The 14,773-nt window shown below is 30.7% G+C and overlaps 2 protein-coding genes across 7 annotated transcripts in view; one reads left to right on the top strand and one right to left on the bottom strand.

Moving 5' to 3' along the window:
• Positions 1 to 6,543, top strand: part of LOC139089176 (guanine nucleotide exchange factor DBS) — a 43,548-nt gene extending 37,005 nt beyond the window's left edge. For 3 of the 6 annotated variants that reach the window (XM_070638634.1, XM_070638636.1, XM_070638638.1), the window contains exon 18: positions 794 to 1,781. In XM_070638634.1, the coding sequence (XP_070494735.1) occupies positions 794 to 1,198 (405 nt within the window). In that variant the 3' untranslated portion in view covers positions 1,199 to 1,781. Of the gene's footprint in view, positions 1 to 793; positions 1,782 to 2,897; positions 3,025 to 5,721 lie in introns of those variants that run through there. The other 3 variants (XM_070638637.1, XM_070638639.1, XM_070638635.1) reach the window with 2 other exon arrangements.
• Positions 6,544 to 13,496: 6,953 nt separating this feature from the next.
• Positions 13,497 to 14,382, bottom strand: LOC139089200 (sulfotransferase 1B1-like). Its single transcript, XM_070638665.1, has 3 exons — positions 14,303 to 14,382; positions 13,787 to 14,247; positions 13,497 to 13,720 (listed from the first exon to the last, which is right to left on the bottom strand). The coding sequence occupies exons 1-3, from the start codon at positions 14,380 to 14,382 to the stop codon at positions 13,497 to 13,499; spliced, it is 765 nt and encodes a 254-aa protein (XP_070494766.1).
• Between the last annotated feature and the right edge of the window lie 391 nt (positions 14,383 to 14,773).

The following is a 14,773-nucleotide window of genomic DNA, read 5'->3' as shown; positions in this document are numbered from 1 at the left end:
ACTTGCTTACTTACTTCGCTGTTCATACAGATCAGTTGTGATCCATCACCTCCCACAGGAGTGAAGCTGGCTCGATCGCTGGCTTCCACTTGCCAATTTCGAATACCAATCTCTATCGATAGTTTCCTTCCAAGAGTTCTTTGGCATGGTGTTGTATTCGGACATAAATCCATACCATGTCAGAGTTACGTCGGCCTGATGTCAGATTTTGAATCCATTAACCGACTTGTGTTATTCGGGCTTGTCGTCGTTTACCAGAAGCCTTGAAAAAATTCCTGCATTTATATTCCTACTTTATGGATGACAATTTATCTTAATAGACATCATAAGTAAACGACCACACAGCAAATACGCACTAATTACTAGAATCCTCCTTCATTATTTAACTAACTTTATTCGATTCATTCATTACTATTATTCGTTTCCGCAATTAAACCTGAAATAAATTCTGCATGCTGCTTACTTTTTTTCCTCCAATCTCTTTCTCTCTTATTTATTAAATTAACTTTGATTTTTATTGTTATTTTTTTCTTTCTTTTTTTCTTTTTGCATTAAAAATATTTATCAATTCCTACTTATCACAATTTGTATAAAAAATATTTAATTTGGATATGGTTCTGCACATTAATTTATTATGCTGTAAATATCATGAAAAAATAATCATAATTCCATTATGAAATCCCAATGATGTGACTATATAAATACAAAAAAATTATTGCTACACGTGCTGATCACCTCATCTTTCCCATTGGGATTACAATTAATGAATGGCAATACTTACTTATCATATTAGAAGGATAAGGTTCGGAGAGAAAAGAAGAAAGCTGATAAAAATGGTGATAATTTGGATGTTGTTATTGACACAGAACATAGAAATTCAGCACAAATGCTTGCAGAAGCTTGTAATTTAAATGTCAAAGAGAAAATAACAAAGTATCAAACTATGGTTGAGGATTTAGATTCACCATCAAAGACAAATTCACTCATACCATGTTCAATTGTTGTCAGTGATTGTGATGAGGCTAATAAAAATGTTGAAAATGTTAAGGATAAAGCAAAAGACACAACTGATAATAGTAGTAAGCGACTAAGCATTGTCTCGAACTCATCAATTGATAGCTCACGGAGTGATAATAATAATTGTGATGGTGCAAATAACGAACATGGATCTTCAGTCTTTTATGTGATTTGGGATTAAACCTTGTAACAATGAAAAAACAATCAATCAAAGTAAACCACAAAAGAAAGATAAATGTTGTATCAATGAATTTAATTTGTGTTAATGGATATAAGAACATTTTGGAATAGGTTGCCATATTAGATGATAAGATAGAAGTGTTAAGGCATGCATATATTATTATGTTAAACACATGTATTTAAATTATTTTCTTATGCTATATATTTGATTTAAATCTCGCAAAAACATTGTAATTTCGTTGGTTTTTTTGAATATTCATTAGTTATGTATGTTAATTTACCAAAGGATGTATAATCAACTATATTTTCGGTTATGGAAATTATAATTAATTCATTTATAGAAAAAAATCATGTAATTTTAATGGAAATAGATTTATTTTATAAATAAGCTCAACATTTTTGTTGTTAAATGAGTTATTGTAATATCAGAAATAGAACGACTTAATCAATTTAGAACAGGGGTTGTGGATTAATATTCAGAGGATTTTCAACTATGAATTAAATTTAGTTTGATTTTTAAATTAAGAAAATTTTTAAAGTTTGATTTTTTAAAATTTATTTTAAACAAATTTTAGTTTTTAAAATTCGGCAATTTTAAAATTTTATTTAAACTTCAAAATTTTAAAAACTGCAATTCAAAATTTTGACAATTTGAGGTTTAAAAGTTAAAAGTTTATTTATCAAAATTTTAAAACAAACTTCTAAAGATTTGAAAACATTGACTTAACAGTTCAAAATCTCAATTTGAAAACATTTAAAATTTTAAAATTTTAATCCAAACTTAATTCAAATTTGATTTTAAAACATTTCAAATCATTTCAATTAGAATTTTCAAGAGTCTACTTAGATTCAAGAATGAATTTGAAATTGTTTTTACAAAATTTTCAATGTTTATCTTAAAGATTTTCAATTGTTTCTCATTCAAGTATTTTATACGCAAAATAATCATTGCGATTCATCAGTAAATCGAAAATGTTATTCCTATGTAGCAGTTCCTATAGTAAAATAAGCTTTAAATTATAATTGAAAATCAAGGACTGCTCATCACCCCTGGATATTAATCTTTTATTGGAAAATTTTCCGAATAATCAATTACGATTGAAAGGTTTTAAAGTGAAAAAAGCCATGATAGTCGAAATAAATCATTATAATAACTCATTTAACATTTTTCAAATAATCTTCCTATTTTTTTTTTTACAAAATCTCGGTACGTTTAGTATTCAATCTAAGTCATTAATGTTTACTAAGTTTTCTCATAGCTCTCTTTTTATTATCTCAATATCATTATTTTAGAATAATAAAATATTAATGAAAATCTATCTTAAAAAAGAAACAAAAAAATTCATTAAAAATAGATGAAGAAAAACTTTATTGACCAAAAAAAAAACTTTTAGGAATGCTTAATGTGTTTAATCTGTGTTCATATTAATATTATTTATTTTTCTTTCTTTTTTTTCTTTTTTTCTTCTCTATTCTTCGTGTTATCCTATCTGTATGAACAATGTTACACGCACAATACATTTTTAATTTCACCACCAAATTCCTTCGTTGCTCAACAAATAAATTAAAATAAATTCTTTCCTACCGACTATGGTAATATGGTACACGCCTGTTATCCTGTGTAATGTCATCATGCTCATTGTGAAATAATAAATCACGTTTGAAAAAAAATTAAATATAATTTATATGAAATTATAAAGGGTACAAAGTTTATCGCACTAGCTGATTATAACGCAATGGGAAATTCTGAAGTATCGTTGAAAGAAGGAGCTACAGTTGAATTGAGGAAACTGGGCTGTGCTGGTTGGGTCTTTGTAAAGAAATTAGGTAATTTATGGATTGATACACATCTATATTGCTTATTGTCAGCCAACAATTATTGAATAACTTATAAGTAACAAAATTATGATTTAGGAGACTTTAAGACTTGCTGGTCATGGGTCTATGAAATCTAAATTTTCTGTTACTTTCTCAGTCTAAACCAGAGTTCGAAGTCGACTTGGATTTTGTATTGAAAAGTCGACTTCTAGCTTGAAGTCTCCTGAATTGTTAAAAGTTGATCAATCGATTTATCATGCTAGGCGGGACTCTGTCATAGTGCCAGATTTAAATCGAATCCGGGACCAGAGTCACCCGACATAAGGCTGGATTTATGATCGATTAATCGAGTTTTTACTACATATTCGTGTCTACTCAAATTTTATATGGATTTTAGTCAACTCGAACTCTGAGTTGAGACGATAGTTTTACCTTACTCACCTTACTTAGGGTAAACTGTCGTCTCAATCAGTGATTTGATCCTACAAGAATCTGGAAAAAGACTAAGGACTAAGTGTCCTAGCACTGCTGAAGTGGTTTGTATTTATTACCACATTTTAATAGTGTAGGAACTTAGTGAAAACTTACGAAGCTTAAAATTTTTAATACAATATCAATTTTGTTGGCTGACAATAGCTCCTTACTTTTATAAATATGTAAAATTTCCTACAACCTTCCAATTTTTGTTATAATTTGACTTAAATTTTTCACACTAAATCAATTTGATCTGTTACTTTATAGTTTTATACTCCATTAAGTTACTTTTCCTCACTTAAATTGTTGATTAAATTGTGTGTGCTATTAAGATAAGAACAGTAAGTGCTGCAATTTTTCACCAATAATGAACACAAAGAAGCCCTTTGAAACAAGAGAAGCGTCGAATCAACAACTTTACGCTCTTGTAAATTGTACATTTTGACATGATTTATTGGTGGAAAATTTGTACTTCCTAACCTTTTTTTTTACTTCCAAACATCAAGTACACTTCCTCTTCCTATTTCCAAAAATAAAACTTTACTCTTTGAGTTTTTAAAGGAAGTGAAGAAGAAGAGAAAAAAAATGTGGAAAACATTTCATTCCTGTCTTTACCGAAATAAGTATAAAAAAACTTATTCACTTTTAAATTTATCGAGTTCCAGTCAGTTAGCTGCAAGAATTCAAACATTTATTGCGTATTTTTCGGAGATGAAAATAGCAATAAACCCTTTTTGTCCACGTGTAATTTAGAATGTCATTTTATTGGAATTTATTTGAACTCTGCTGGAGTTTCAGACTGAAATAAATGCTTTTAGACTTTAAAGATTTTTTGGGTGATAATAGAGACTGAGCTTCTGTAAGAGCCTATAAAACTTTGTTTCTGAGTGGTAATTGCTGTAGTTATTTTGAATAGTTTTTGTTTAATGGATTTCAAGAATAATCTTTGAAACTTTGTTTCATAGTTGAATTAGGAACACTTGTATGCCATTGAAAGCTTTAGAATCCGTTCCCGAACGACACAAATGAAACCATAGAGCTTTTAATGCTCCGCTAAAGCTCTATCAAATGGATATTACAAAGCTGGATTCATATGGCATTCTTATAAATGCCAAATTCAGCCTGTTTCCAATTGGTGCTAATGAAAGAGCTTTAAAGAGCCTACAAAATAGAAATAGCCAAATCTGAGATTGATACTTACTTTCAATAACATCTTTAGAATACAATGTTGATAAAACAAGAACAAAGAGGCTCTACTATGGCTATGATGTTGCCAAATCATCAAAATAATAAAAAGCACAAGTTGAAATTAATCCAGAAAGAGTGTTCTTAAAATCAAATTCACTTATTTTTTAAATCTGACAGTAGAGGACACTTAGACTGACTTTTCTTGTTCTATCACTAGAGTATGCCGTTGGCCAAGTTAGGGGTCGGTCTCTTATTACTACCAGGTGGGAGGAGGTATATACAATTGGAATTCCTGATCAGAGCTTTGAGAGAAGTTTGTTATTTTGTAACGCAATAAGTGAACCTCAATCAAAGGCAGTGATTCTGAGGAGCAATTTAAATATATCCAAAATTCTCAGTAAAAGCTCCCATTTACAATTGAAAATGGCTGAAAAAAAAATGACATAAAAATTCCTTAATGCCTCCTTAAATCAAAAATTCCGGGAAAGATTCTCAGCTGTCAGTCCCTAACATTTGACCAAATTTCAATGGAAGAAAGGTTAACTTAGTTATGACGAAGCTCTTTGGAATTGTAGGACAAATTCCAATAATGATGACATTCCCTTTTTAAAAATAAAGAATTCTAATACTTTTAAAATGTCACAGACATTTCATGCTTGAATATGATTGCATTTGACATCAGCATGTAGCTTAGTATGAGATTATTTCAAATTATTCTTAATTGAATAAAAGCAGATGTCACTTAAGTGCCGAAAAATGCGTCTTAATTGATAGTTTGCTAGCTTAATGGCAAGATGCTCGACAGAAGACATCGAGAAAGTTTTCCTCACTTCTTTTCCTCACTTCTTCTGCTAGAAAATAATTTTACTAAACTTTTTTCTTATCATTATTATTTTTATTATCTCTTTTTTCTATTCCTATACGTATATCCAACGAAAAAATATCTAAAAATTTCGTACAAAAACACAAATCACACTGGAAAACTTTTATTCCTGCCTTTTATTCTCCCCCTATATCTCAATGTGATGTGATTGTTCTATTCAGATGATGAAACGGAGGGATGGGTTCCCTGTGCATTTCTACAGTCGACCGGATCTATGGAGAGTAGCATTAAAAAGTCATCGAAACACAAACACAGAACTTAAGTCTTCTTCTTGATGTTGAACGAGATCGAATAAAAATATAATTTTTTTTTTGTTGGTTCCTTTATTTTTAACCGTGAATGCTTTAACAAGACATTTTTTTTAATGGATGTACATTTTTTTGTTCTTCACAAATTTACATAAAAAATTTAGAGAAAAAAAATAAAATAAATTTTTTCACGTTCAAGCACAATGAAGAATATTTCCTTGCACAATTTTCCTATCTTTATGTGAAAAAATATGAAAAGAATTTCCTTCTTTTTCATTCGTTTTCCACCGTCCCGAGTGACACAAGTGAGTAAGGTTCCGTCATGGAGCTTTTAAAAGCTCTGATAAAGCTCTTTTATTGACAACAAATTAGTGAATGCCAAATGGAAATCAAACGGACGTCTTAAAGCTTTAAATGGCTGTCTTGCGCATGGAAGTGGTTTCCATTTGGTGCCAATCAGAACTCGAAGTCGATTCAAATTTTGTATGAAAAAGTAGACTCAAGTCGACTCAATTTTACACAAAATTCGAGTCAACTTGAAACTTTAGTGCCAATAAACGACCTTCAACAGTCTCTAAAAACCTCATTTGTGTCGCTCGGGCCACTCTTTTTCCTCCTTTAATCATTTCAATTCTCTTTTGTAATTGTTTGCTAAATAAAAATTAAAGTATAATTTTACTGTGCTTAAATGTTAATAAATCAAATCAAATAAAGTTGAATTTTCTTTCTTCTTTATGGTTGGTTAATGAATTTTTAATTATTTTTGAGATTTTTTTCTTTCTCCTTCAATTTTTTATTGTGAAATGTTTGATTACCAGGAGGTAAAATTTGTTTTGACATTTGATGCAAATTAGATTTGAATTTTTGGAGGTTAAATTGATTAAAAATTCAGTAAGTTGTTCTTTTAATTTTGCAATCAAATCAGATTTGGAATTCTGACTCGTTCTGTTGATTCAAACTCAACAAAGCTTTGATATTGAGACTGTTTTAATATTATTTTTAGCTTTGTCTTTAAATAGTCGAACTGCAATTATGACTTTTATAGACAAGCAGAAGGGAGTTAATCCTAATTTGTTGAATTTTCTTATAATTGACCTTGAGATTGGATGCTTAAAATTAAAGCCTTTAAAATTCTCGAAATATTATGATGGGTAAGGAATTGAAATTTGGGTCGTTTGATTCTTAAAGCTTTTATTAGATTGAAGCATTCGATCTTAAATCTGCATCATTCGCTTTATTTCTAGATTAATTAAGTCCCAAATGTTTTCAGGAATTAGATTTGACCAGGGGCGTATTCAGATAGATTTTAATGCGATCCATACCAAGACAATCTGTCTTCTAGCTACGCCTCTGAGTTAGACACTTCTAATTTCTCCATTAATTACAAAAATCTGCAACATTTCGTTTATATTGCTTTAATATGGGAAGTTTTCAACTAAAGTAATTAAAAATTTCAAAAACAAAGCCACAGCAATTGAGGACAGAATCTTTAGTTATTGATTAAATTTAGAAGTGCATACAGCAATGCTGGGCAACCAGTGTGCCGCGCCATACTAGTTTCGGTGTGTCGAGAACCTTAAAAGGTTGCTCACGACTGGCATACCACTGGCTACTTTTGAGATGGAATTTCATTTTGGTCTTTGCATTTAAGAAAACATTAAAGACTGAGTGACGGAAAGACGACTAAGGCGATGAAAAAGAAATCATTTGAAACGTCAAAATGTATTTACCCTCAAAATGGACTTTTTGCTTGATTTTTTCTTCTTAAAACCATCAAAATTCATCGCAGAAGTTCGTTTCGAAACTCAAAAGACTCGAAAGTTTGCAAAATGCAATGAGATGACTGCTAATCAAGTTTTGAAAAGTCAAAATTCTTTGTAAAGTTCTTCAAAACTTTACATTCACATTTAAAATAAAAGACAGTCGAAAAAGAAGTAAAAAGTACGATCATGAAGTACCTAACTTTGATGTTCTTCTTAGAAATACCAATCTGATGTGTTTTAATTTTGAAAAAAAGCACAAAAAAATTAAAATTTTTTCCTCGTGGGTTTTCCATCAAATCAAAAGTTTTTGGTTCATTTCACATGATTTATATGAAAAATGAAATTGATAAACGCAGCAAATGAAGGCAATCTTTTGATGCATCACATTCTCAATTCATAAAACAAATTTTTACAAATTTGAAGGAACAAAAAAAAGAATCAAAAATTATGTAAAAGAATGAAAAAATGTACATACTAACTTTACATGTGAATAATATATATCTGTAAGCTTAGCTTTATTCTTGTTTTTGCTGGCCAAAAAATATATTGTGAACATCAAAAGCTTTCAGCTCTAAAAGCTGTTTTTTCTTTTTATTGATAAACGTTTTCGTATGCATGAAAAATATATAATATTGTAAAGGATCGTTCGGAAGTTATGTAACGTTAACATTATATTGCTTTAAATTGTTACTAACAAAAATTATTGGAGCTGAAGAAGTGTAATCAGGAGATCTGAAAAATCAGTTGCTTTTTTTGACCCCAAAATTATTTTTTGTCACAAAAACCTAGACCGGGTCTCAAAAAATATTCTAACGAGCTACAGCATTTTGATAAAAATGCTATTTCAAGCTTGAAAATTTACTGACCTCTAAGTTTCGGCATAAAACAAGACCATTTAAGTCTGGCTTCGGCATAAATTTTTCTATTTTATTAAATTTGAAGTCGATTTGGATTCAAGTCAACTTAAATTGATTTTTCATACAAAATCCAAATCGACTTCAAGCTTTGATTTTTGGGAATATTCAGAATTTTCCTGATTAATCTTTTAGCACTGTCTTCATTACGACAAAGTTCCTATCTAAACACCAAATCACCCTAATGTTCATCAAAAAGTTTACATGATTTACGAACGATCCCATAAGAAAAATATAAAAAATCCCAAAAAGATCAAAGTCAAATCACACAAAAAATGGTGCAATAAATTGAAACATTTACAAATTTTCCTCTGGATATTAAAATGTAAAAAATGAAAAGTTTTTGCTAACAATTAAAAAAACTAAAAAAGTTGATAAAAAAATGACAAATATTTATAGCTTCAAATTTACACCCAAACACACACACACACCAAATTAAAGTCTCTTTTTTATATAGAAGCTTGATAATAAAATTTTCAAATGATACGTACATAGCTTAACTGTCATGAATTAAGACACTAGAAAAAATATTCGCACGAATGGAAATAATTCTGTATCCATTGGAACTATTTTCACTCTAGAAAGCAATTTTAATATTTAAATCGTTGTTGTAGTTTCGTATAGCTTATATCTAGCAGAGAAACATGTCTAGTAAAAAAATTGAATCATGCACTCGTCATGCAAAAAAGTAGACACACATTTCATAAATTCATTTATATTCATAACATGTGTATAGGAAATCATTTTAATAGAATTATTGTTGATACGCATATGAATATTCATATAAAAAAATAGTGATGGGAAAAAAATCTGTGGAAGTTGATTTGCATTTTACAAGTTATTCATAGCTATTCGGAGTTGGAGTCTGAATTTATTGGTAAATTAGGTAATAGATTTGATGCTCGTATGATTCAGAGGCTGACTTTGTCTAATTAAGCCACGTATTTTGACTAAATATCAATGTGAGGTTCACTTTGATTAGTGACTTCATGCTGACCTAATTAAGTCACACGTAGAGGTCCTCGAGACCGAGAACTGGGCTTCTCAGTCTTTGAATTGGTAATGGATTTCTCAGTTTATGAATTAGTCATGGACTAATCATTCTATGAGCTGGTCATGGTATTCGTAGTCGAGAACTACTTTATAGTCTCGGAATCGGTCTCAGTCTCATCCTTGTCTTGAAAATACGTCAAAACTTAGACTTCAGGAAACCTTAGTAACCCAATAATAGGTAAATTCGGCTCACTTGAATAATAGTATCTCTGTTGATACATATGAGTTCGAAGTCGACTTGAATTTTGTAGAATTCGATTTGACTTTGAGCTCTTGACATAATTAGTCAGGCTCTTTAGCGAAAATATGGTACGAAATAACAGTGGCGAGCAGCCTGTTGTGAAAATGCCATGAACTGTATACAGTGTCCGGTTTATGTCGAGTCTCACCACCAAGGAGCGCCACCACGAGAAATAAAAGGTTGCTCACCACTGGAATAAAATGATTCCTAAGACGGACGTCCTCAAGGATATAAAACTGTACATGTAGATCCTATGGATCCTTTAGGATGAGCTGTATACTCCAAAATTCCCTAGACATGAACTCTGAATTGCCAATTCATTAAACAAAACAAAAAGTTCACAGATTTTTTGTCATTTCTATTCATGAATTTTCCATTATCGAAATGAGATTATATAGAGAAGGTAAATGCTTTTTAAAAAAGTCTGAATAATCACTAGAAATACAATGAAAAAAAAATTGTTAAATAAAAAAAAGAATCATAAATTTTTTGGCACAAGTTTTTAATTTGAATTCCGCGTCCAATAAAATAATTTTGTTAATTGCAAGTTTGTTGTCTATTCATATAAGAAAATCCCGTACATAAATAAGGTTAAAGACATTGTAATATTTATTAAAGAAAGGAAATAAAGCAGAATTCTCTTTGAAAATTGAATTTTCCACGACTCTTTTACTGTCTATATTGCAGCATTTTTCCAGAGGAAATTGAAAATTTTCTTAGAAAACGTCATTACTCCATAAATAAAGTTGATGCTCTGCTATATGCCAAGTGAAAAATATTTTAAATTCATGAGAATTTTGAAGTCTTTTGTTATCAAGTCGATAACAAATCATTTTGAGAATGTGACAAATTTTCATGTCTTCTTACTTACATATACATGCAAAATGGAAATCAATTTAATTTTGAGAAAATTCTCTTATATATTTTACTTTTGACATACGTCTGCAAACATCTGCTGGATCAAAAACCGCCTGGCGGAAAAAAAATTATTTAAATTAACTTCAACGAAGCATTAAATAGGCTCAAAAATGAAGAAACAGCCATTAAAGTTAGAAAAATATTTTCCTTATTAAAAATTATCGTAAATTTTACTACAAAAAATTAATTCGAATTTTCTAGATTCAATATTTGAAATTTATGCAGCATAAACAGTGTTAATAATCCTTTACATCTAGAATTTTCAGCCTTTTTCGGGTCAGACAACATAAAACACATGAGCTGTTATGTGATGTATGCGTAAGTACAGGAACAACAACGTAACTCGTGTGATTTCGTCTTTTTTAAATTTAGCAGCAAGGCTGCTTCAGTTCACACATATTAATATGACTGAGTTGGCAGAACTCCATTGTGGAGGCGCCTATTTATGACTTGTAGAGTCCGGATTCTCAATAGTTACAAGCTATACTCTGAAATAATTGCTTGGTTTTGAGAAAAATAAAATATTCAATTTGTTCAATTTTCCTACAAAACTCTAGTAATGCATATTTAATGTACCTCAAAACCATACAAATTCTAAGAAATGTCTATTTTTGCCAATTTTTGAAAATTGAATAGTAAGAGTAAGGAATTTTATTAAAGGTCCTGAACTTGACGTACATCCGTGGTGAAAGAGGCGGAGCAACAAAAAAAGAAAATAGCAGGCCGTGCTCGACGTTAACTAGGATTTTGTATGAATAATGTTGACTCAAGTCGATTCTACTTCATATAAAATTCGCAGCTATAGACGTTAGCTTGTGCAACCGCTTTATTAACGCAATACGATTCACAGTGGATCAATAGAAACTGATTATCAAAAGATCCCGAGTAACACAATATCTGATGAAGGTTGAAGGTTATGGGCAGTGGGTGGTAATCTGAAAGACCTTACCATTATTTTGTGAATTTCAACATGACTAGATTCCTTATTTAACTCTTAGAGTTTCGGATAATCACCAGCAATAGTGATGACTAAGATTTCTAAGAAGGATGAATTACAAAACCCAAAATCCCACCTAAGTGCTCGCATGTTAACATTCTAACGGGATAAAAGTAAGAATCATGAAAATGGAGCATAACGGAAGTAGAAAAATAACCACCAAAAAGGAAGTGTGATAAAAAATGATTTTAAATTACATAAAAAGGAATAAGTCAATAAGATGTGAAATAGTAAATAGTGCAAAAAAGAAGAAGAAGAAGTGAGATATTACAGGAAGTTGTCTGAGGTTTATTTATTTCCTGTTCGCTTCTTTTGCAACAAAAAAAGGTGGAAAGGAACTGAGATGGAAAATTCTGTAAGTGAGGCATTTGAGCATAAAAAGGAATAAAATCAATAAAATATGTCGTATTAAATCAAATGGACTGCTATTTATGGTATTTATTCAGCAATGATCAAACACATTAGATTTTAATTTGAATATTCAATTTGAACATTATCGCCATATTTATGTCCTTTTTATTAAAATTTTCACATTTCTGTATTTGAATTTTAAATATCAATTTGAAATAAATCAGCGGGAAGTTGATGTCAATATTTTCATAACTACTGGAAAATTTATTATTTATTGGTGCTTATTCTCTTTTTGTGTGAATTTATATTTAGAACTTGGAAGTTTTTTGTTTGATGCTGAGACTCAATACTGCTCATAGTCAACTAAACAGAATTCGAGGTTTATTTTACTTTGAATGTTCTTTTGAGTAGACCCATAAATGTCTATGAGGAAATGAGGAAATTGATTGACCTTTAAATAAAACTGTATATAGAAGTAGATTGATTCCAGGTTGAGGAATTGATCTTGGGTGTAGGGATTGATTCCTATTTTAGGAATTGTTCCCAGCTTAAGAATTTGATCCAAAGATTGATTAAATTTGAACCCCAAAACGAGATTTTAACCCCTACGTAGGAATCATACACACTTGCTTGGATGTGGTGTATGTGGACCAATTGCCACGAAAGTACATCGAGAGCATCTGTCTATTTGGAATGTTAAGGACTCTAGTATTTACTACTTACTTACTGGAACCATGCTCCGACTTGGAGCCTAGGTTGCTACAAAAGGCCTTCCATCTGACTCTGTTGCTGGCTGTATCACAAAGCTTGTACAAATTCTCAGTTTTGATATCTAACTGGCATTCTTTCATTACCGCCCTACGCCATGTTACTAAAGGAACAGGACTCAAGTGTCATTTTCTAAACATCCAATTCAGAGATTCTCGAGATCTTATCATCCCGAAAGGCTGATACCCTATAAATTGAAACATCCTTTGGGCTTCTGTAATATAGAAGCCATAATGAGCTTTCGTTAAAGTTTCTCAATCTGGTTCGGACATCCGGACTAACAACTTTTTAAATAGTTGGTCATTGCACATTTCAGAAAATTTTATTTAAAATTTAATCACTTTTCATATTTTTATTCCTTTCACTTGCAAACCTGCTTGCCAATGTTTGCTATTAAAGTTTCAATTAACTTTCACAAATTGCCATCTGAAGGAGACCATGAATCATGATTGATTCCATTAAAGTATATAAGTAAAATTCTTTATTCTTTATTTAAAGCTTATTCAATTCTATATTTAAAGTATTAATTAATCTTCTTTAATTTAAACTTAGGTACCAAAAGTATTTTTAAATCGACCTTTTTCTGAAAATTATAAAGCCATAAAACAGTTTCTATTGTCTGTATGCAGACTCAAAAATTTTCTTGATTACTAATTTAAGTTAATTTAATTCTTATTAATGACTTAATCTGTACATTTTTCTTCAACTTTTCTGTAATTGAAGCCTTCATTCAGGGAATCTCGTTCAGCATACCAGCTGGTAAACCTGTCAATGTATTCCTTGGACATGCTGCTTTTATGGTCTCCGATAATGCCTTTTCTGATGAAATTGTCACTATCACCTTCTGTACCATCTGTAAATTCTTGTATATTTGTCAAGACACTTTTGTTGTTTGTAGCTTCATTTTCTGTGGATTAATAAGAACAGCTATAAGGTATAGGAAATCACAAAAGTATCAAAATATTGAACTTACTCTTCATGTTCTCAAATCGTAAGTGCTCCTTCAATGCTAATCTATTTTGGAATGAAATTTCTTTGCCTAAAAACTTAGCAATATTGAGAATTGTTCCGTCCAAGTCAGCAGACATGCCTTCATATGTGATGTACATTATATTCTCATAATTTGGTAAGTTGAAATAATTTTGAACTGATTCTCGGTATGGTCCATAAGGAATTGTGTCATTCATAAAGGAATCAAAATATTCATTCATGTCCATCTTTCTTTTAACAGCAAGTGAGTACCAAAAGTGATAATTGGATACAGCGACATCCTTAACATCTCTTGAGACATAAATTATTTTTGGTTTCTTAGTCCACACTTGATCAGGAAGAAGTTGGACAGGCAAGTGAGTCTTCATGATTCTTGGACTTGGCATTTCATCCAAGGAACAAGCCATTGTATTTTTACGGAACAGGAAACTCCAACCTGGATGACTGGAAGTGAAAAAATTTATTAAAATTGGAAATTCAATAAAAATTTCAAACTTACTCAAAGTATGGACATCGAACATCAGACTCATGCTTTAAAGCACTTTCAAAGTCACAGTCATTTGCAACCAGCCAAACCATCTCTTGTGCACGAGTCGTTCCAGATCGTGGAAATCCAGAAATTATGATGTCATCTTCGCGTATCTCAAAGTCCTTGTATTTATCCACAAAAAAGTTGAATTCTGGCAAGAAATGAGTCTCTGAAAAGTGCTTCCATTTCTCATCCTTGTTCCTTACAACAAGTAAAAGCTCCTTTTTGGAGGAAATTCTCTTATGACTTTTATCATATCCATTCATAAGCAATTTGACAGTTGGATAAGCAATATTTGATTTGATGCTCATGTCTTGGTTGAAGGATGTGAAGGAAAAGTCCTCAATTTGGATCTCGAAACGCTAAGAATATAGGAAATGAGTTATTTGTTGTGACTTACTAGACCATTAATGTCACTGCTTACCTCAAGAATCTTCATTG

This window comes from Chironomus tepperi, unplaced genomic scaffold (assembly GCF_022539635.2).
Source record: "Chironomus tepperi strain 1889 unplaced genomic scaffold, CSIRO-AGI_Ctep_v1 contig_176, whole genome shotgun sequence".
Classification (NCBI taxonomy): Eukaryota; Metazoa; Arthropoda; class Insecta; order Diptera; family Chironomidae; genus Chironomus; species Chironomus tepperi.
The sequence above is the reverse complement of the archived record's forward strand: the minus strand, read 5'-3'. Positions and strand labels throughout refer to the sequence as shown.